The 18,904-nt window shown below is 68.4% G+C and overlaps 4 protein-coding genes and 5 non-coding genes across 9 annotated transcripts; all 9 read left to right on the forward strand.

Annotated features, from left to right (window-relative positions):
• The first annotated feature begins 2,485 nt into the window (after positions 1–2,485).
• LOC139078395 (5S ribosomal RNA) lies at positions 2,486–2,604 on the forward strand. Its single transcript, XR_011531328.1, has one exon. It is a non-coding gene; the product is annotated as a 5S ribosomal RNA (ribosomal RNA).
• Positions 2,605–2,737: 133 nt separating this feature from the next.
• LOC139074811 (uncharacterized) lies at positions 2,738–6,314 on the forward strand. The gene is made up of 2 exons (XM_070567165.1): positions 2,738–3,297; positions 3,916–6,314. The coding sequence occupies exon 2, from the start codon at positions 3,955–3,957 to the stop codon at positions 4,882–4,884; it is 930 nt and encodes a 309-aa protein (XP_070423266.1). The 5' UTR covers positions 2,738–3,297; positions 3,916–3,954; the 3' UTR covers positions 4,885–6,314.
• Positions 6,315–6,551: 237 nt separating this feature from the next.
• Positions 6,552–6,670, forward strand: LOC139078414 (5S ribosomal RNA). Its single transcript, XR_011531350.1, has one exon. It is a non-coding gene; the product is annotated as a 5S ribosomal RNA (ribosomal RNA).
• Positions 6,671–6,802: 132 nt separating this feature from the next.
• LOC103540518 (uncharacterized) lies at positions 6,803–9,185 on the forward strand. Its single transcript, XM_070613920.1, has 2 exons — positions 6,803–7,362; positions 7,981–9,185. The coding sequence occupies exon 2, from the start codon at positions 8,020–8,022 to the stop codon at positions 8,947–8,949; it is 930 nt and encodes a 309-aa protein (XP_070470021.1). The 5' UTR covers positions 6,803–7,362; positions 7,981–8,019; the 3' UTR covers positions 8,950–9,185.
• Positions 9,186–10,600: 1,415 nt separating this feature from the next.
• Positions 10,601–10,719, forward strand: LOC139078447 (5S ribosomal RNA). The gene has a single exon (XR_011531384.1). It is a non-coding gene; the product is annotated as a 5S ribosomal RNA (ribosomal RNA).
• Positions 10,720–10,894: 175 nt separating this feature from the next.
• LOC139082494 (uncharacterized) lies at positions 10,895–13,236 on the forward strand. The gene is made up of 2 exons (XM_070613930.1): positions 10,895–11,413; positions 12,032–13,236. The coding sequence occupies exon 2, from the start codon at positions 12,071–12,073 to the stop codon at positions 12,998–13,000; it is 930 nt and encodes a 309-aa protein (XP_070470031.1). The 5' UTR covers positions 10,895–11,413; positions 12,032–12,070; the 3' UTR covers positions 13,001–13,236.
• A 1,416-nt stretch (positions 13,237–14,652) lies between these two features.
• LOC139078571 (5S ribosomal RNA) lies at positions 14,653–14,771 on the forward strand. Its single transcript, XR_011531591.1, has one exon. It is a non-coding gene; the product is annotated as a 5S ribosomal RNA (ribosomal RNA).
• A 132-nt stretch (positions 14,772–14,903) lies between these two features.
• LOC139082496 (uncharacterized) lies at positions 14,904–17,286 on the forward strand. The gene is made up of 2 exons (XM_070613944.1): positions 14,904–15,463; positions 16,082–17,286. The coding sequence occupies exon 2, from the start codon at positions 16,121–16,123 to the stop codon at positions 17,048–17,050; it is 930 nt and encodes a 309-aa protein (XP_070470045.1). The 5' UTR covers positions 14,904–15,463; positions 16,082–16,120; the 3' UTR covers positions 17,051–17,286.
• Positions 17,287–18,714: 1,428 nt separating this feature from the next.
• LOC139078465 (5S ribosomal RNA) lies at positions 18,715–18,833 on the forward strand. The gene has a single exon (XR_011531427.1). It is a non-coding gene; the product is annotated as a 5S ribosomal RNA (ribosomal RNA).
• Positions 18,834–18,904: the final 71 nt, after the last annotated feature.

An 18,904-nucleotide genomic window follows, 5' to 3' on the forward strand; every position in this document is an offset into this window, starting at 1 on the left:
TGCCAGAGCAGACCCAGGGCACCTGTGGCCTGCTTCCTGCTTGCCCGGGATGGCGGGGTGGCGGGGCGGGGCGGGCCGCGCGTCGCTCCCTGCAGGGTAGCGCCCTGGGTGGTTCCGGTTCCGACGGCTCCCCCAATCTGACCTCCGATGAGCGTGTTCTGCTGGGAGAACTGGGGCTGTGTCTCCGTAAGTTTCCCGGAGTGCGGGCCCGGAGGCTTGGTCTCAAACGAAGGCTCGGCAGCAAGGGCCGCCGTTCCTGCGAGGGACTCGCCCTCCCTGAGCGGCAGTTGCCTCATCTGGTTGGAAAGGGGGTCCTGTTAGTGCCTCGTCGGTGGCGTTGTTGCGAGCGCGGAAGCGGGAGCACGGAGCACACCGCTCAGCACGGAGCGCGGCACTGGTTGGTGCGCGCTCATCGTCTGCCGTCCTTCCCTGTGAGCATAGTGCTTTCCGCCGACATTCGCCCGGCACCTGCGGGCCGCGTGCCTGCTTGGGGCCGGACCCAGCAGCCGAGGACGCAGGTGCCAAAATCTCTGCCTTTGGGGGAGTTCGCCGCCTCGTGCCTGGGACGGGAGGACCGACGGCAGACCAACACGTCCCGACGAGAGGCGGCGTCCCCGACGACGGGACGCGGTGCCGTGGGAAATGGAGAGCCTGGCACAGCCGAGGTCCTGGTCAGACATGCGTTGATGGCGTCGCTCTCTTTCCCCCAGCCCGCCCCCCGCCCCCCACCCCGGCCCCCCGGCCCTTTCCTCTCCCTCGCGTCCCGAGGTCCCCTTTCCAACGGGATCCAAGAACGCCCACAGGGCCCAAACTCTTGAGATGGGCAGTGCAGACATCGTGCACTGGATCCCGGGTGGACGACGGGAGAGGGCTGCGGCCCAGAACCCTGAAGCCCAGAGGTCTCGGGACGGGGATACCGGTGACGTCGGGAGGCACCAACGGGTGTTCGGACGTGCGTTTCCCTCCCCGTAATCACACCGTGGCGCTCATCCGTCCATCCTCGGCGTGCTAGCCATCTTGGTAAAACTAAGGAGACTTAACGGGTGAGCTAACCTGTGGGAGACCCTGGGTAATGTCCCTACCTGCGCTCGAGCAGACTGTGGACGCTGTGGTCGTCGGGGAGGGGGTTCTGTACGTCTGGTAGATTGCGTTGGTTTCTCGGGCGAAGTTCTCCGTGTCCTGACTTTTCTGGCTGCTCGTTCTGTCAACTCAGGAAGTCCGGGGGCGCCCCGCAGAAAGAGGAAAAGAGCCAGAACGAAGAGGCGAAGAGAGAAGGAAAGAAACACACAAACAGACAAGACACGCACGCGCACACAAAAACGCGCACACACAGAGCGAGAGCGAGAGCGAGAGCGAGAGCGAGAGCGAGAGCGAGAGCGAGCCCGAGCCCGGCTGCCTGTCCGTGGCTCCTGGGCGTCCGGGTCGCGGGACAGGGATCCCAGGAGCGCTGCACTCCTGAGACCCTGTCTGCACGTCCCAGGGCCCCAGGGGTGATCGCCAGCCCCAGGGCCCCCGCCTCCTTGCCCGGGCCCAGCTCAAGCACCACCGCCCTCCTGTGGGGAAGCTGCCTCTTGGGCAGGGCCTCTCTGTGTCAGCGTGAGCGTCTGTGTGTCTGTCCCGGGGGGTGTCTGTCTGGGTCCGTGTCTCGGATCCTCTCAATCTCTCTGTCTCTGCCTCTGTCTCTGTCTCTGTCTCTGTGTCTCTCAGGTCGGTCAGTCAGGAGCTGTCCAGGGTGGCCGCGGGGCCTGGGGTTGAGGGCGCGGTCCGGGTCCCGTGGGCGGGGCGCGGGGCGGGGCGGGGAAGGGTGGCCCGCCCTGGTCTCCCCGCGCCCCGCCGCCCGCCCCGGAGGGGTTTCCGGTGATGCCCTCTGGTCGCGCCGGTGGCTCCAGCTGGATTTGGGCAAGTTGGGGCCGGGCCGGAGCGGCGGCCGCCGGGGGTTGTTGGGCCCGGGTTCGTTGGGAGGCGCCTCGGGCCGGAGGGGCCTCGCGGGCCCGGGGCCCCGACGCGCCGACGCGCCGACGCGCCGACGCGCCCGACGCCCCGGGCCACCTGTCCCCGAGCAGAGCAGCCGGATGTCCTGCGACCCGTCGCCGGGATGCGGGCGGACAGGAGGCCTGGAGCGTCCGGGGCCGGCTTGGGAGAGCGCCTAGACTTGCGCCCCGCCCGCCCACAGTCCCCGGGGTGCCCGAGGCCTCCCGCGCCCTGGGCGGGCGGCAGGGCAGGGCAGGGCAGGGCAGGGCAGGGCAGGGCAGGGTTTGGCTGGCCGCGGCGGCGGCGGCGGCGGCGGCGGCGGCGGCGGCGGGAGGCAGTGGCAGGCAGGCGGCAGGCGGCGGAGCGCGGGGCGCAGGGGACGCGGGCGGCCGGTGCGCGTCACAGGGGCTCGGGCGCGCGCGTCACAGACGCCAGGCGACGGCGCGTCACAGGGGCCAGGCGACAGCGCGCGCGCGCGCGAGGCTTCTTAGGGGCGCCGGCGGCAGCCGCCAGCGTCTACGGCCATACCACCCTGAACGCGCCCGATCTCGTCTGATCTCGGAAGCTAAGCAGGGTCGGGCCTGGTTAGTACTTGGATGGGAGACCGCCTGGGAATACCGGGTGCTGTAGGCTTTTGCCTCCCGCCGCCTCCCTCTCCTTTTGCGCCCCCCCCCCCCCGGCCCCAGCGCCGCTCCCTCCACGCTCCTCCCGCCCCTCCTCCCTCCTCACCGGTCGCCCCATCGCCCCGCCACGCCCCCACCGCTGTCCAGCCGCGCGAGTGCCCCGCGGCCGCGGCCACCGCCGCCGCCGCCGCCGCCGCCGCCCAGCCCTTCCACCTCGCGGCCCCACGGGAACCCAGGGCCAACCGGGGCCGGCCCCGCGTGGCCGTGCCCCCGACGCCGCCCTCGTCCGGCGGGCTCCCTCTGTCCTCGGCGGCCTCTTCCCACCCGCCAGGCTCCTGAGAGACCCTAGCGGTCCACTCGGCCGGCGCGGCACCCAAGCAGTTGGTCGAGTCGTGGTGTGCGATGGAACGGATCCCGCTCCGGGCTGCGGAGGCCCGGACAGCTTCAGCAAGCTGCCAGCAGCCCCTCCGTCTTCCAGAGCCCATCTAGGAAAGACCCCGGGTCAGGCCTCTCCAAACAGCACCTACAGAAGGACGGGGCCCACTGGGCTCGAGAGGAGCCTTCCGGGCCTGGCCATCCATCCCAAGCGGGACGGCTTCTGGATTTTCTGATGCCTGCGCCGTGTGTCAGCTTCTCCAAGTCGGTACCTGGCTGTCCTTGATACCGTCGTTCGCGAGAAACCCTCGTTTCCGCACCGGAGTTGGTACGGGTCCTTTTGTGTTGTCTTTCCTTAAAGACGTCCCCTTCCCCAAGTGTCTAAGTTTCAAGCGCCTCCCCCCGCTCCCCGGCTGGGATGCAACTCCGTCTCCGTCTTCGCTTTTGTCTTTTGGGGGGGGGGGGTCCTGCCTTCGTTTGAAAGGTCGGTGTCTGGCTCCTCGTGGATCCCTTGCATCCGTTTTGATTCTGAACAGACTGGATGGAAGGATTAGGAATCTTGCTGCGCTGGCCCAGGGTTTTGGTGTCCCCTCACTCAGGTGCCTCACTCTGTCCTGCCCCCCTCCTGGCCTCTGTCTGCCAGAGGGAGTGGACGAGTCCCCCGAGAGGACATTTCCGTCCTCAGCGGCCAGCCCTTCCTGGCTCCTTGGCTTCAGCTTTCATTTCGTGCGGCTCGGGCAGCTTTGAAAGTCTGCTCTTCCCCTGCCTGTGTCCGCGCAGACTATCGCGGAAAGGGGATCCGGGAAAGCGGGAGGGGAGTTTGCTCCAGGGGAGGAGAGCGGGGATGACAGGGAGGAGGAGAGGGGAGACTTGCCTCAGATCGCACGGACTTTTACATTTTCAAGGGGGGAATTCATCAAGGTAAGCCGTCTCTTCCCCACCGCAGACAGAAAGCAATAGTTGCTCGCTGTGGAGAAGCTGGGACATGCGGGCAGAGCAGGAAGAGAGGACCTCAACCTCCATCCTCTCACCGTTCAGCAATCATCCTGGGAGCGAATATCCTCGTGTTTCCCTTTTCCCGTGGGCCCCACTTTCCCTGCCAGAGCAGACCCAGGGCACCTGTGGCCTGCTTCCTGCTTGCCCGGGATGGCGGGGTGGCGGGGCGGGGCGGGCCGCGCGTCGCTCCCTGCAGGGTAGCGCCCTGGGTGGTTCTGGTTCCGACGGCTCCCCCAATCTGACCTCCGATGAGCGTGTTCTGCTGGGAGAACTGGGGCTGTGTCTCCGTAAGTTTCCCGGAGTGCGGGCCCGGAGGCTTGGTCTCAAACGAAGGCTCGGCAGCAAGGGCCGCCGTTCCTGCGAGGGACTCGCCCTCCCTGAGCGGCAGTTGCCTCATCTGGTTGGAAAGGGGGTCCTGTTAGTGCCTCGTCGGTGGCGTTGTTGCGAGCGCGGAAGCGGGAGCACGGAGCACACCGCTCAGCACGGAGCGCGGCACTGGTTGGTGCGCGCTCATCGTCTGCCGTCCTTCCCTGTGAGCATAGTGCTTTCCGCCGACATTCGCCCGGCACCTGCGGGCCGCGTGCCTGCTTGGGGCCGGACCCAGCAGCCGAGGACGCAGGTGCCAAAATCTCTGCCTTTGGGGGAGTTCGCCGCCTCGTGCCTGGGACGGGAGGACCGACGGCAGACCAACACGTCCCGACGAGAGGCGGCGTCCCCGACGACGGGACGCGGTGCCGTGGGAAATGGAGAGCCTGGCACAGCCGAGGTCCTGGTCAGACATGCGTTGATGGCGTCGCTCTCTTTCCCCCAGCCCGCCCCCCGCCCCCCACCCCGGCCCCCCGGCCCTTTCCTCTCCCTCGCGTCCCGAGGTCCCCTTTCCAACGGGATCCAAGAACGCCCACAGGGCCCAAACTCTTGAGATGGGCAGTGCAGACATCGTGCACTGGATCCCGGGTGGACGACGGGAGAGGGCTGCGGCCCAGAACCCTGAAGCCCAGAGGTCTCGGGACGGGGATACCGGTGACGTCGGGAGGCACCAACGGGTGTTCGGACGTGCGTTTCCCTCCCCGTAATCACACCGTGGCGCTCATCCGTCCATCCTCGGCGTGCTAGCCATCTTGGTAAAACTAAGGAGACTTAACGGGTGAGCTAACCTGTGGGAGACCCTGGGTAATGTCCCTACCTGCGCTCGAGCAGACTGTGGACGCTGTGGTCGTCGGGGAGGGGGTTCTGTACGTCTGGTAGATTGCGTTGGTTTCTCGGGCGAAGTTCTCCGTGTCCTGACTTTTCTGGCTGCTCGTTCTGTCAACTCAGGAAGTCCGGGGGCGCCCCGCAGAAAGAGGAAAAGAGCCAGAACGAAGAGGCGAAGAGAGAAGGAAAGAAACACACAAACAGACACAGACACGCACGCGCACACAAAAACGCGCACACACAGAGCGAGAGCGAGAGCGAGAGCGAGAGCGAGAGCGAGAGCGAGAGCGAGCCCGAGCCCGGCTGCCTGTCCGTGGCTCCTGGGCGTCCGGGTCGCGGGACAGGGATCCCAGGAGCGCTGCACTCCTGAGACCCTGTCTGCACGTCCCAGGGCCCCAGGGGTGATCGCCAGCCCCAGGGCCCCCGCCTCCTTGCCCGGGCCCAGCTCAAGCACCACCGCCCTCCTGTGGGGAAGCTGCCTCTTGGGCAGGGCCTCTCTGTGTCAGCGTGAGCGTCTGTGTGTCTGTCCCGGGGGGTGTCTGTCTGGGTCCGTGTCTCGGATCCTCTCAATCTCTCTGTCTCTGCCTCTGTCTCTGTCTCTGTCTCTGTGTCTCTCAGGTCGGTCAGTCAGGAGCTGTCCAGGGTGGCCGCGGGGCCTGGGGTTGAGGGCGCGGTCCGGGTCCCGTGGGCGGGGCGCGGGGCGGGGCGGGGAAGGGTGGCCCGCCCTGGTCTCCCCGCGCCCCGCCGCCCGCCCCGGAGGGGTTTCCGGTGATGCCCTCTGGTCGCGCCGGTGGCTCCAGCTGGATTTGGGCAAGTTGGGGCCGGGCCGGAGCGGCGGCCGCCGGGGGTTGTTGGGCCCGGGTTCGTTGGGAGGCGCCTCGGGCCGGAGGGGCCTCGCGGGCCCGGGGCCCCGACGCGCCGACGCGCCGACGCGCCGACGCGCCCGACGCCCCGGGCCACCTGTCCCCGAGCAGAGCAGCCGGATGTCCTGCGACCCGTCGCCGGGATGCGGGCGGACAGGAGGCCTGGAGCGTCCGGGGCCGGCTTGGGAGAGCGCCTAGACTTGCGCCCCGCCCGCCCACAGTCCCCGGGGTGCCCGAGGCCTCCCGCGCCCTGGGCGGGCGGCAGGGCAGGGCAGGGCAGGGCAGGGCAGGGCAGGGCAGGGTTTGGCTGGCCGCGGCGGCGGCGGCGGCGGCGGCGGCGGCGGCGGCGGAGGCAGTGGCAGGCAGGCGGCAGGCGGCGGAGCGCGGGGCGCAGGGGACGCGGGCGGCCGGTGCGCGTCACAGGGGCTCGGGCGCGCGCGTCACAGACGCCAGGCGACGGCGCGTCACAGGGGCCAGGCGACAGCGCGCGCGCGCGCGAGGCTTCTTAGGGGCGCCGGCGGCAGCCGCCAGCGTCTACGGCCATACCACCCTGAACGCGCCCGATCTCGTCTGATCTCGGAAGCTAAGCAGGGTCGGGCCTGGTTAGTACTTGGATGGGAGACCGCCTGGGAATACCGGGTGCTGTAGGCTTTTGCCTCCCGCCGCCTCCCTCTCCTTTTGCGCCCCCCCCCCCCGGCCCCAGCGCCGCTCCCTCCACGCTCCTCCCGCCCCTCCTCCCTCCTCACCGGTCGCCCCATCGCCCCGCCACGCCCCCACCGCTGTCCAGCCGCGCGAGTGCCCCGCGGCCGCGGCCACCGCCGCCGCCGCCGCCGCCGCCGCCCAGCCCTTCCACCTCGCGGCCCCACGGGAACCCAGGGCCAACCGGGGCCGGCCCCGCGTGGCCGTGCCCCCGACGCCGCCCTCGTCCGGCGGGCTCCCTCTGTCCTCGGCGGCCTCTTCCCACCCGCCAGGCTCCTGAGAGACCCTAGCGGTCCACTCGGCCGGCGCGGCACCCAAGCAGTTGGTCGAGTCGTGGTGTGCGATGGAACGGATCCCGCTCCGGGCTGCGGAGGCCCGGACAGCTTCAGCAAGCTGCCAGCAGCCCCTCCGTCTTCCAGAGCCCATCTAGGAAAGACCCCGGGTCAGGCCTCTCCAAACAGCACCTACAGAAGGACGGGGCCCACTGGGCTCGAGAGGAGCCTTCCGGGCCTGGCCATCCATCCCAAGCGGGACGGCTTCTGGATTTTCTGATGCCTGCGCCGTGTGTCAGCTTCTCCAAGTCGGTACCTGGCTGTCCTTGATACCGTCGTTCGCGAGAAACCCTCGTTTCCGCACCGGAGTTGGTACGGGTCCTTTTGTGTTGTCTTTCCTTAAAGACGTCCCCTTCCCCAAGTGTCTAAGTTTCAAGCGCCTCCCCCCGCTCCCCGGCTGGGATGCAACTCCGTCTCCGTCTTCGCTTTTGTCTTTTGGGGGGGGGGGGTCCTGCCTTCGTTTGAAAGGTCGGTGTCTGGCTCCTCGTGGATCCCTTGCATCCGTTTTGATTCTGAACAGACTGGATGGAAGGATTAGGAATCTTGCTGCGCTGGCCCAGGGTTTTGGTGTCCCCTCACTCAGGTGCCTCACTCTGTCCTGCCCCCCTCCTGGCCTCTGTCTGCCAGAGGGAGTGGACGAGTCCCCCGAGAGGACATTTCCGTCCTCAGCGGCCAGCCCTTCCTGGCTCCTTGGCTTCAGCTTTCATTTCGTGCGGCTCGGGCAGCTTTGAAAGTCTGCTCTTCCCCTGCCTGTGTCCGCGCAGACTATCGCGGAAAGGGGATCCGGGAAAGCGGGAGGGGAGTTTGCTCCAGGGGAGGAGAGCGGGGATGACAGGGAGGAGGAGAGGGGAGACTTGCCTCAGATCGCACGGACTTTTACATTTTCAAGGGGGGAATTCATCAAGGTAAGCCGTCTCTTCCCCACCGCAGACAGAAAGCAATAGTTGCTCGCTGTGGAGAAGCTGGGACATGCGGGCAGAGCAGGAAGAGAGGACCTCAACCTCCATCCTCTCACCGTTCAGCAATCATCCTGGGAGCGAATATCCTCGTGTTTCCCTTTTCCCGTGGGCCCCACTTTCCCTGCCAGAGCAGACCCAGGGCACCTGTGGCCTGCTTCCTGCTTGCCCGGGATGGCGGGGTGGCGGGGCGGGGCGGGCCGCGCGTCGCTCCCTGCAGGGTAGCGCCCTGGGTGGTTCTGGTTCCGACGGCTCCCCCAATCTGACCTCCGATGAGCGTGTTCTGCTGGGAGAACTGGGGCTGTGTCTCCGTAAGTTTCCCGGAGTGCGGGCCCGGAGGCTTGGTCTCAAACGAAGGCTCGGCAGCAAGGGCCGCCGTTCCTGCGAGGGACTCGCCCTCCCTGAGCGGCAGTTGCCTCATCTGGTTGGAAAGGGGGTCCTGTTAGTGCCTCGTCGGTGGCGTTGTTGCGAGCGCGGAAGCGGGAGCACGGAGCACACCGCTCAGCACGGAGCGCGGCACTGGTTGGTGCGCGCTCATCGTCTGCCGTCCTTCCCTGTGAGCATAGTGCTTTCCGCCGACATTCGCCCGGCACCTGCGGGCCGCGTGCCTGCTTGGGGCCGGACCCAGCAGCCGAGGACGCAGGTGCCAAAATCTCTGCCTTTGGGGGAGTTCGCCGCCTCGTGCCTGGGACGGGAGGACCGACGGCAGACCAACACGTCCCGACGAGAGGCGGCGTCCCCGACGACGGGACGCGGTGCCGTGGGAAATGGAGAGCCTGGCACAGCCGAGGTCCTGGTCAGACATGCGTTGATGGCGTCGCTCTCTTTCCCCCAGCCCGCCCCCCGCCCCCCACCCCGGCCCCCCGGCCCTTTCCTCTCCCTCGCGTCCCGAGGTCCCCTTTCCAACGGGATCCAAGAACGCCCACAGGGCCCAAACTCTTGAGATGGGCAGTGCAGACATCGTGCACTGGATCCCGGGTGGACGACGGGAGAGGGCTGCGGCCCAGAACCCTGAAGCCCAGAGGTCTCGGGACGGGGATACCGGTGACGTCGGGAGGCACCAACGGGTGTTCGGACGTGCGTTTCCCTCCCCGTAATCACACCGTGGCGCTCATCCGTCCATCCTCGGCGTGCTAGCCATCTTGGTAAAACTAAGGAGACTTAACGGGTGAGCTAACCTGTGGGAGACCCTGGGTAATGTCCCTACCTGCGCTCGAGCAGACTGTGGACGCTGTGGTCGTCGGGGAGGGGGTTCTGTACGTCTGGTAGATTGCGTTGGTTTCTCGGGCGAAGTTCTCCGTGTCCTGACTTTTCTGGCTGCTCGTTCTGTCAACTCAGGAAGTCCGGGGGCGCCCCGCAGAAAGAGGAAAAGAGCCAGAACGAAGAGGCGAAGAGAGAAGGAAAGAAACACACAAACAGACACAGACACGCACGCGCACACAAAAACGCGCACACACAGAGCGAGAGCGAGAGCGAGAGCGAGAGCGAGAGCGAGAGCGAGCCCGAGCCCGGCTGCCTGTCCGTGGCTCCTGGGCGTCCGGGTCGCGGGACAGGGATCCCAGGAGCGCTGCACTCCTGAGACCCTGTCTGCACGTCCCAGGGCCCCAGGGGTGATCGCCAGCCCCAGGGCCCCCGCCTCCTTGCCCGGGCCCAGCTCAAGCACCACCGCCCTCCTGTGGGGAAGCTGCCTCTTGGGCAGGGCCTCTCTGTGTCAGCGTGAGCGTCTGTGTGTCTGTCCCGGGGGGTGTCTGTCTGGGTCCGTGTCTCGGATCCTCTCAATCTCTCTGTCTCTGCCTCTGTCTCTGTCTCTGTCTCTGTGTCTCTCAGGTCGGTCAGTCAGGAGCTGTCCAGGGTGGCCGCGGGGCCTGGGGTTGAGGGCGCGGTCCGGGTCCCGTGGGCGGGGCGCGGGGCGGGGCGGGGAAGGGTGGCCCGCCCTGGTCTCCCCGCGCCCCGCCGCCCGCCCCGGAGGGGTTTCCGGTGATGCCCTCTGGTCGCGCCGGTGGCTCCAGCTGGATTTGGGCAAGTTGGGGCCGGGCCGGAGCGGCGGCCGCCGGGGGTTGTTGGGCCCGGGTTCGTTGGGAGGCGCCTCGGGCCGGAGGGGCCTCGCGGGCCCGGGGCCCCGACGCGCCGACGCGCCGACGCGCCGACGCGCCGACGCGCCCGACGCCCCGGGCCACCTGTCCCCGAGCAGAGCAGCCGGATGTCCTGCGACCCGTCGCCGGGATGCGGGCGGACAGGAGGCCTGGAGCGTCCGGGGCCGGCTTGGGAGAGCGCCTAGACTTGCGCCCCGCCCGCCCACAGTCCCCGGGGTGCCCGAGGCCTCCCGCGCCCTGGGCGGGCGGCAGGGCAGGGCAGGGCAGGGCAGGGCAGGGCAGGGCAGGGTTTGGCTGGCCGCGGCGGCGGCGGCGGGGGAGGCAGTGGCAGGCAGGCGGCAGGCGGCGGAGCGCGGGGCGCAGGGGACGCGGGCGGCCGGTGCGCGTCACAGGGGCTCGGGCGCGCGCGTCACAGACGCCAGGCGACGGCGCGTCACAGGGGCCAGGCGACAGCGCGCGCGCGCGCGAGGCTTCTTAGGGGCGCCGGCGGCAGCCGCCAGCGTCTACGGCCATACCACCCTGAACGCGCCCGATCTCGTCTGATCTCGGAAGCTAAGCAGGGTCGGGCCTGGTTAGTACTTGGATGGGAGACCGCCTGGGAATACCGGGTGCTGTAGGCTTTTGCCTCCCGCCGCCTCCCTCTCCTTTTGCGCCCCCCCCCCCGGCCCCAGCGCCGCTCCCTCCACGCTCCTCCCGCCCCTCCTCCCTCCTCACCGGTCGCCCCATCGCCCCGCCACGCCCCCACCGCTGTCCAGCCGCGCGAGTGCCCCGCGGCCGCGGCCACCGCCGCCGCCGCCGCCGCCGCCGCCGCCCAGCCCTTCCACCTCGCGGCCCCACGGGAACCCAGGGCCAACCGGGGCCGGCCCCGCGTGGCCGTGCCCCCGACGCCGCCCTCGTCCGGCGGGCTCCCTCTGTCCTCGGCGGCCTCTTCCCACCCGCCAGGCTCCTGAGAGACCCTAGCGGTCCACTCGGCCGGCGCGGCACCCAAGCAGTTGGTCGAGTCGTGGTGTGCGATGGAACGGATCCCGCTCCGGGCTGCGGAGGCCCGGACAGCTTCAGCAAGCTGCCAGCAGCCCCTCCGTCTTCCAGAGCCCATCTAGGAAAGACCCCGGGTCAGGCCTCTCCAAACAGCACCTACAGAAGGACGGGGCCCACTGGGCTCGAGAGGAGCCTTCCGGGCCTGGCCATCCATCCCAAGCGGGACGGCTTCTGGATTTTCTGATGCCTGCGCCGTGTGTCAGCTTCTCCAAGTCGGTACCTGGCTGTCCTTGATACCGTCGTTCGCGAGAAACCCTCGTTTCCGCACCGGAGTTGGTACGGGTCCTTTTGTGTTGTCTTTCCTTAAAGACGTCCCCTTCCCCAAGTGTCTAAGTTTCAAGCGCCTCCCCCCGCTCCCCGGCTGGGATGCAACTCCGTCTCCGTCTTCGCTTTTGTCTTTTGGGGGGGGGGGGTCCTGCCTTCGTTTGAAAGGTCGGTGTCTGGCTCCTCGTGGATCCCTTGCATCCGTTTTGATTCTGAACAGACTGGATGGAAGGATTAGGAATCTTGCTGCGCTGGCCCAGGGTTTTGGTGTCCCCTCACTCAGGTGCCTCACTCTGTCCTGCCCCCCTCCTGGCCTCTGTCTGCCAGAGGGAGTGGACGAGTCCCCCGAGAGGACATTTCCGTCCTCAGCGGCCAGCCCTTCCTGGCTCCTTGGCTTCAGCTTTCATTTCGTGCGGCTCGGGCAGCTTTGAAAGTCTGCTCTTCCCCTGCCTGTGTCCGCGCAGACTATCGCGGAAAGGGGATCCGGGAAAGCGGGAGGGGAGTTTGCTCCAGGGGAGGAGAGCGGGGATGACAGGGAGGAGGAGAGGGGAGACTTGCCTCAGATCGCACGGACTTTTACATTTTCAAGGGGGGAATTCATCAAGGTAAGCCGTCTCTTCCCCACCGCAGACAGAAAGCAATAGTTGCTCGCTGTGGAGAAGCTGGGACATGCGGGCAGAGCAGGAAGAGAGGACCTCAACCTCCATCCTCTCACCGTTCAGCAATCATCCTGGGAGCGAATATCCTCGTGTTTCCCTTTTCCCGTGGGCCCCACTTTCCCTGCCAGAGCAGACCCAGGGCACCTGTGGCCTGCTTCCTGCTTGCCCGGGATGGCGGGGTGGCGGGGCGGGGCGGGCCGCGCGTCGCTCCCTGCAGGGTAGCGCCCTGGGTGGTTCTGGTTCCGACGGCTCCCCCAATCTGACCTCCGATGAGCGTGTTCTGCTGGGAGAACTGGGGCTGTGTCTCCGTAAGTTTCCCGGAGTGCGGGCCCGGAGGCTTGGTCTCAAACGAAGGCTCGGCAGCAAGGGCCGCCGTTCCTGCGAGGGACTCGCCCTCCCTGAGCGGCAGTTGCCTCATCTGGTTGGAAAGGGGGTCCTGTTAGTGCCTCGTCGGTGGCGTTGTTGCGAGCGCGGAAGCGGGAGCACGGAGCACACCGCTCAGCACGGAGCGCGGCACTGGTTGGTGCGCGCTCATCGTCTGCCGTCCTTCCCTGTGAGCATAGTGCTTTCCGCCGACATTCGCCCGGCACCTGCGGGCCGCGTGCCTGCTTGGGGCCGGACCCAGCAGCCGAGGACGCAGGTGCCAAAATCTCTGCCTTTGGGGGAGTTCGCCGCCTCGTGCCTGGGACGGGAGGACCGACGGCAGACCAACACGTCCCGACGAGAGGCGGCGTCCCCGACGACGGGACGCGGTGCCGTGGGAAATGGAGAGCCTGGCACAGCCGAGGTCCTGGTCAGACATGCGTTGATGGCGTCGCTCTCTTTCCCCCAGCCCGCCCCCCGCCCCCCACCCCGGCCCCCCGGCCCTTTCCTCTCCCTCGCGTCCCGAGGTCCCCTTTCCAACGGGATCCAAGAACGCCCACAGGGCCCAAACTCTTGAGATGGGCAGTGCAGACATCGTGCACTGGATCCCGGGTGGACGACGGGAGAGGGCTGCGGCCCAGAACCCTGAAGCCCAGAGGTCTCGGGACGGGGATACCGGTGACGTCGGGAGGCACCAACGGGTGTTCGGACGTGCGTTTCCCTCCCCGTAATCACACCGTGGCGCTCATCCGTCCATCCTCGGCGTGCTAGCCATCTTGGTAAAACTAAGGAGACTTAACGGGTGAGCTAACCTGTGGGAGACCCTGGGTAATGTCCCTACCTGCGCTCGAGCAGACTGTGGACGCTGTGGTCGTCGGGGAGGGGGTTCTGTACGTCTGGTAGATTGCGTTGGTTTCTCGGGCGAAGTTCTCCGTGTCCTGACTTTTCTGGCTGCTCGTTCTGTCAACTCAGGAAGTCCGGGGGCGCCCCGCAGAAAGAGGAAAAGAGCCAGAACGAAGAGGCGAAGAGAGAAGGAAAGAAACACACAAACAGACACAGACACGCACGCGCACACAAAAACGCGCACACACAGAGCGAGAGCGAGAGCGAGAGCGAGAGCGAGAGCGAGAGCGAGCCCGAGCCCGGCTGCCTGTCCGTGGCTCCTGGGCGTCCGGGTCGCGGGACAGGGATCCCAGGAGCGCTGCACTCCTGAGACCCTGTCTGCACGTCCCAGGGCCCCAGGGGTGATCGCCAGCCCCAGGGCCCCCGCCTCCTTGCCCGGGCCCAGCTCAAGCACCACCGCCCTCCTGTGGGGAAGCTGCCTCTTGGGCAGGGCCTCTCTGTGTCAGCGTGAGCGTCTGTGTGTCTGTCCCGGGGGGTGTCTGTCTGGGTCCGTGTCTCGGATCCTCTCAATCTCTCTGTCTCTGCCTCTGTCTCTGTCTCTGTCTCTGTGTCTCTCAGGTCGGTCAGTCAGGAGCTGTCCAGGGTGGCCGCGGGGCCTGGGGTTGAGGGCGCGGTCCGGGTCCCGTGGGCGGGGCGCGGGGCGGGGCGGGGAAGGGTGGCCCGCCCTGGTCTCCCCGCGCCCCGCCGCCCGCCCCGGAGGGGTTTCCGGTGATGCCCTCTGGTCGCGCCGGTGGCTCCAGCTGGATTTGGGCAAGTTGGGGCCGGGCCGGAGCGGCGGCCGCCGGGGGTTGTTGGGCCCGGGTTCGTTGGGAGGCGCCTCGGGCCGGAGGGGCCTCGCGGGCCCGGGGCCCCGACGCGCCGACGCGCCGACGCGCCGACGCGCCGACGCGCCCGACGCCCCGGGCCACCTGTCCCCGAGCAGAGCAGCCGGATGTCCTGCGACCCGTCGCCGGGATGCGGGCGGACAGGAGGCCTGGAGCGTCCGGGGCCGGCTTGGGAGAGCGCCTAGACTTGCGCCCCGCCCGCCCACAGTCCCCGGGGTGCCCGAGGCCTCCCGCGCCCTGGGCGGGCGGCAGGGCAGGGCAGGGCAGGGCAGGGCAGGGCAGGGCAGGGTTTGGCTGGCCGCGGCGGCGGCGGCGGCGGGAGGCAGTGGCAGGCAGGCGGCAGGCGGCGGAGCGCGGGGCGCAGGGGACGCGGGCGGCCGGTGCGCGTCACAGGGGCTCGGGCGCGCGCGTCACAGACGCCAGGCGACGGCGCGTCACAGGGGCCAGGCGACAGCGCGCGCGCGCGCGAGGCTTCTTAGGGGCGCCGGCGGCAGCCGCCAGCGTCTAGGGCCATACCACCCTGAACGCGCCCGATCTCGTCTGATCTCGGAAGCTAAGCAGGGTCGGGCCTGGTTAGTACTTGGATGGGAGACCGCCTGGGAATACCGGGTGCTGTAGGCTTTTGCCTCCCGCCGCCTCCCTCTCCTTTTGCGCCCCCCCCCCCCGGCCCCAGCGCCGCTCCCTCCACGCTCCTCCCGCCCCTCCTCCCTCCTCACCGGTCGCCCCATCGCCCCGCCACGCCCCCACCGCTGTCCAGCCGCGCGAGTGCCCCGCGGCCGCGGCCACCGCCGCCGCCGCCGCCGCCGCCGCCCAGCCCTTCCACCTCGCGGCCCCACGGGAACCCAGGGCCAACCGGGGCCGGCCCCGCGTGGCCGTGCCCCCGACGCCGCCCTCGTCCGGCGGGCTCCCTCTGTCCTCGGCGGCCTCTTCCCACCCGCCAGGCTCCTGAGAGACCCTAGCGGTCCACTCGGCCGGCGCGGCACCCAAGCAGTTGGTCGAGTCGTGGTGTGCGATGGAACGGATCCCGCTCCGGGCTGCGGAGGCCCGGACAGCTTCAGCAAGCTGCCAGCAGCCCCTCCGTCTTCCAGAGCCCATCTAGGAAAGACCCCGGGTCAGGCCTCTCCAAACAGCACCTACAGAAGGACGGGGCCCACTGGGCTCGAGAGGAGCCTTCCGGGCCTGGCCATCCATCCCAAGCGGGACGGCTTCTGGATTTTCTGATGCCTGCGCCGTGTGTCAGCTTCTCCAAGTCGGTACCTGGCTGTCCTTGATACCGTCGTTCGCGAGAAACCCTCGTTTCCGCACCGGAGTTGGTACGGGTCCTTTTGTGTTGTCTTTCCTTAAAGACGTCCCCTTCCCCAAGTGTCTAAGTTTCAAGCGCCTCCCCCCGCTCCCCGGCTGGGATGCAACTCCGTCTCCGTCTTCGCTTTTGTCTTTTGGGGGGGGGGGGTCCTGCCTTCGTTTGAAAGGTCGGTGTCTGGCTCCTCGTGGATCCCTTGCATCCGTTTTGATTCTGAACAGACTGGATGGAAGGATTAGGAATCTTGCTGCGCTGGCCCAGGGTTTTGGTGTCCCCTCACTCAGGTGCCTCACTCTGTCCTGCCCCCCTCCTGGCCTCTGTCTGCCAGAGGGAGTGGACGAGTCCCCCGAGAGGACATTTCCGTCCTCAGCGGCCAGCCCTTCCTGGCTCCTTGGCTTCAGCTTTCATTTCGTGCGGCTCGGGCAGCTTTGAAAGTCTGCTCTTCCCCTGCCTGTGTCCGCGCAGACTATCGCGGAAAGGGGATCCGGGAAAGCGGGAGGGGAGTTTGCTCCAGGGGAGGAGAGCGGGGATGACAGGGAGGAGGAGAGGGGAGACTTGCCTCAGATCGCACGGACTTTTACATTTTCAAGGGGGGAATTCATCAAGGTAAGCCGTCTCTTCCCCACCGCAGACAGAAAGCAATAGTTGCTCGCTGTGGAGAAGCTGGGACATGCGGGCAGAGCAGGAAGAGAGGACCTCAACCTCCATCCTCTCACCGTTCAGCAATCATCCTGGGAGCGAATATCCTCGTGTTTCCCTTTTCCCGTGGGCCCCACTTTCCCTGCCAGAGCAGACCCAGGGCACCTGTGGCCTGCTTCCTGCTTGCCCGGGATGGCGGGGTGGCGGGGCGGGGCGGGCCGCGCGTCGCTCCCTGCAGGGTAGCGCCCTGGGTGGTTCTGGTTCCGACGGCTCCCCCAATCTGACCTCCGATGAGCGTGTTCTGCTGGGAGAACTGGGGCTGTGTCTCCGTAAGTTTCCCGGAGTGCGGGCCCGGAGGCTTGGTCTCAAACGAAGGCTCGGCAGCAAGGGCCGCCGTTCCTGCGAGGGACTCGCCCTCCCTGAGCGGCAGTTGCCTCATCTGGTTGGAAAGGGGGTCCTGTTAGTGCCTCGTCGGTGGCGTTGTTGCGAGCGCGGAAGCGGGAGCACGGAGCACACCGCTCAGCACGGAGCGCGGCACTGGTTGGTGCGCGCTCATCGTCTGCCGTCCTTCCCTGTGAGCATAGTGCTTTCCGCCGACATTCGCCCGGCACCTGCGGGCCGCGTGCCTGCTTGGGGCCGGACCCAGCAGCCGAGGACGCAGGTGCCAAAATCTCTGCCTTTGGGGGAGTTCGCCGCCTCGTGCCTGGGACGGGAGGACCGACGGCAGACCAACACGTCCCGACGAGAGGCGGCGTCCCCGACGACGGGACGCGGTGCCGTGGGAAATGGAGAGCCTGGCACAGCCGAGGTCCTGGTCAGACATGCGTTGATGGCGTCGCTCTCTTTCCCCCAGCCCGCCCCCCGCCCCCCACCCCGGCCCCCCGGCCCTTTCCTCTCCCTCGCGTCCCGAGGTCCCCTTTCCAACGGGATCCAAGAACGCCCACAGGGCCCAAACTCTTGAGATGGGCAGTGCAGACATCGTGCACTGGATCCCGGGTGGACGACGGGAGAGGGCTGCGGCCCAGAACCCTGAAGCCCAGAGGTCTCGGGACGGGGATACCGGTGACGTCGGGAGGCACCAACGGGTGTTCGGACGTGCGTTTCCCTCCCCGTAATCACACCGTGGCGCTCATCCGTCCATCCTCGGCGTGCTAGCCATCTTGGTAAAACTAAGGAGACTTAACGGGTGAGCTAACCTGTGGGAGACCCTGGGTAATGTCCCTACCTGCGCTCGAGCAGACTGTGGACGCTGTGGTCGTCGGGGAGGGGGTTCTGTACGTCTGGTAGATTGCGTTGGTTTCTCGGGCGAAGTTCTCCGTGTCCTGACTTTTCTGGCTGCTCGTTCTGTCAACTCAGGAAGTCCGGGGGCGCCCCGCAGAAAGAGGAAAAGAGCCAGAACGAAGAGGCGAAGAGAGAAGGAAAGAAACACACAAACAGACACAGACACGCACGCGCACACAAAAACGCGCACACACAGAGCGAGAGCGAGAGCGAGAGCGAGAGCGAGAGCGAGAGCGAGAGCGAGCCCGAGCCCGGCTGCCTGTCCGTGGCTCCTGGGCGTCCGGGTCGCGGGACAGGGATCCCAGGAGCGCTGCACTCCTGAGACCCTGTCTGCACGTCCCAGGGCCCCAGGGGTGATCGCCAGCCCCAGGGCCCCCGCCTCCTTGCCCGGGCCCAGCTCAAGCACCACCGCCCTCCTGTGGGGAAGCTGCCTCTTGGGCAGGGCCTCTCTGTGTCAGCGTGAGCGTCTGTGTGTCTGTCCCGGGGGGTGTCTGTCTGGGTCCGTGTCTCGGATCCTCTCAATCTCTCTGTCTCTGCCTCTGTCTCTGTCTCTGTCTCTGTGTCTCTCAGGTCGGTCAGTCAGGAGCTGTCCAGGGTGGCCGCGGGGCCTGGGGTTGAGGGCGCGGTCCGGGTCCCGTGGGCGGGGCGCGGGGCGGGGCGGGGAAGGGTGGCCCGCCCTGGTCTCCCCGCGCCCCGCCGCCCGCCCCGGAGGGGTTTCCGGTGATGCCCTCTGGTCGCGCCGGTGGCTCCAGCTGGATTTGGGCAAGTTGGGGCCGGGCCGGAGCGGCGGCCGCCGGGGGTTGTTGGGCCCGGGTTCGTTGGGAGGCGCCTCGGGCCGGAGGGGCCTCGCGGGCCCGGGGCCCCGACGCGCCGACGCGCCGACGCGCCGACGCGCCGACGCGCCCGACGCCCCGGGCCACCTGTCCCCGAGCAGAGCAGCCGGATGTCCTGCGACCCGTCGCCGGGATGCGGGCGGACAGGAGGCCTGGAGCGTCCGGGGCCGGCTTGGGAGAGCGCCTAGACTTGCGCCCCGCCCGCCCACAGTCCCCGGGGTGCCCGAGGCCTCCCGCGCCCTGGGCGGGCGGCAGGGCAGGGCAGGGCAGGGCAGGGCAGGGCAGGGCAGGGTTTGGCTGGCCGCGGCGGCGGCGGCGGCGGCGCCCGGAGGCAGTGGCAGGCAGGCGGCAGGCGGCGGAGCGCGGGGCGCAGGGGACGCGGGCGGCCGGTGCGCGTCACAGGGGCTCGGGCGCGCGCGTCACAGACGCCAGGCGACGGCGCGTCACAGGGGCCAGGCGACAGCGCGCGCGCGCGCGAGGCTTCTTAGGGGCGCCGGCGGCAGCCGCCAGCGTCTACGGCCATACCACCCTGAACGCGCCCGATCTCGTCTGATCTCGGAAGCTAAGCAGGGTCGGGCCTGGTTAGTACTTGGATGGGAGACCGCCTGGGAATACCGGGTGCTGTAGGCTTTTGCCTCCCGCCGCCTCCCTCTCCTTTTGCGCCCCCCCCCCCCGGCCCCAGCGCCGCTCCCTCCACGCTC

Source organism: Equus przewalskii, chromosome 1, assembly GCF_037783145.1.
Source record: "Equus przewalskii isolate Varuska chromosome 1, EquPr2, whole genome shotgun sequence".
NCBI classification, from domain to species: domain Eukaryota; kingdom Metazoa; phylum Chordata; class Mammalia; order Perissodactyla; family Equidae; genus Equus; species Equus przewalskii.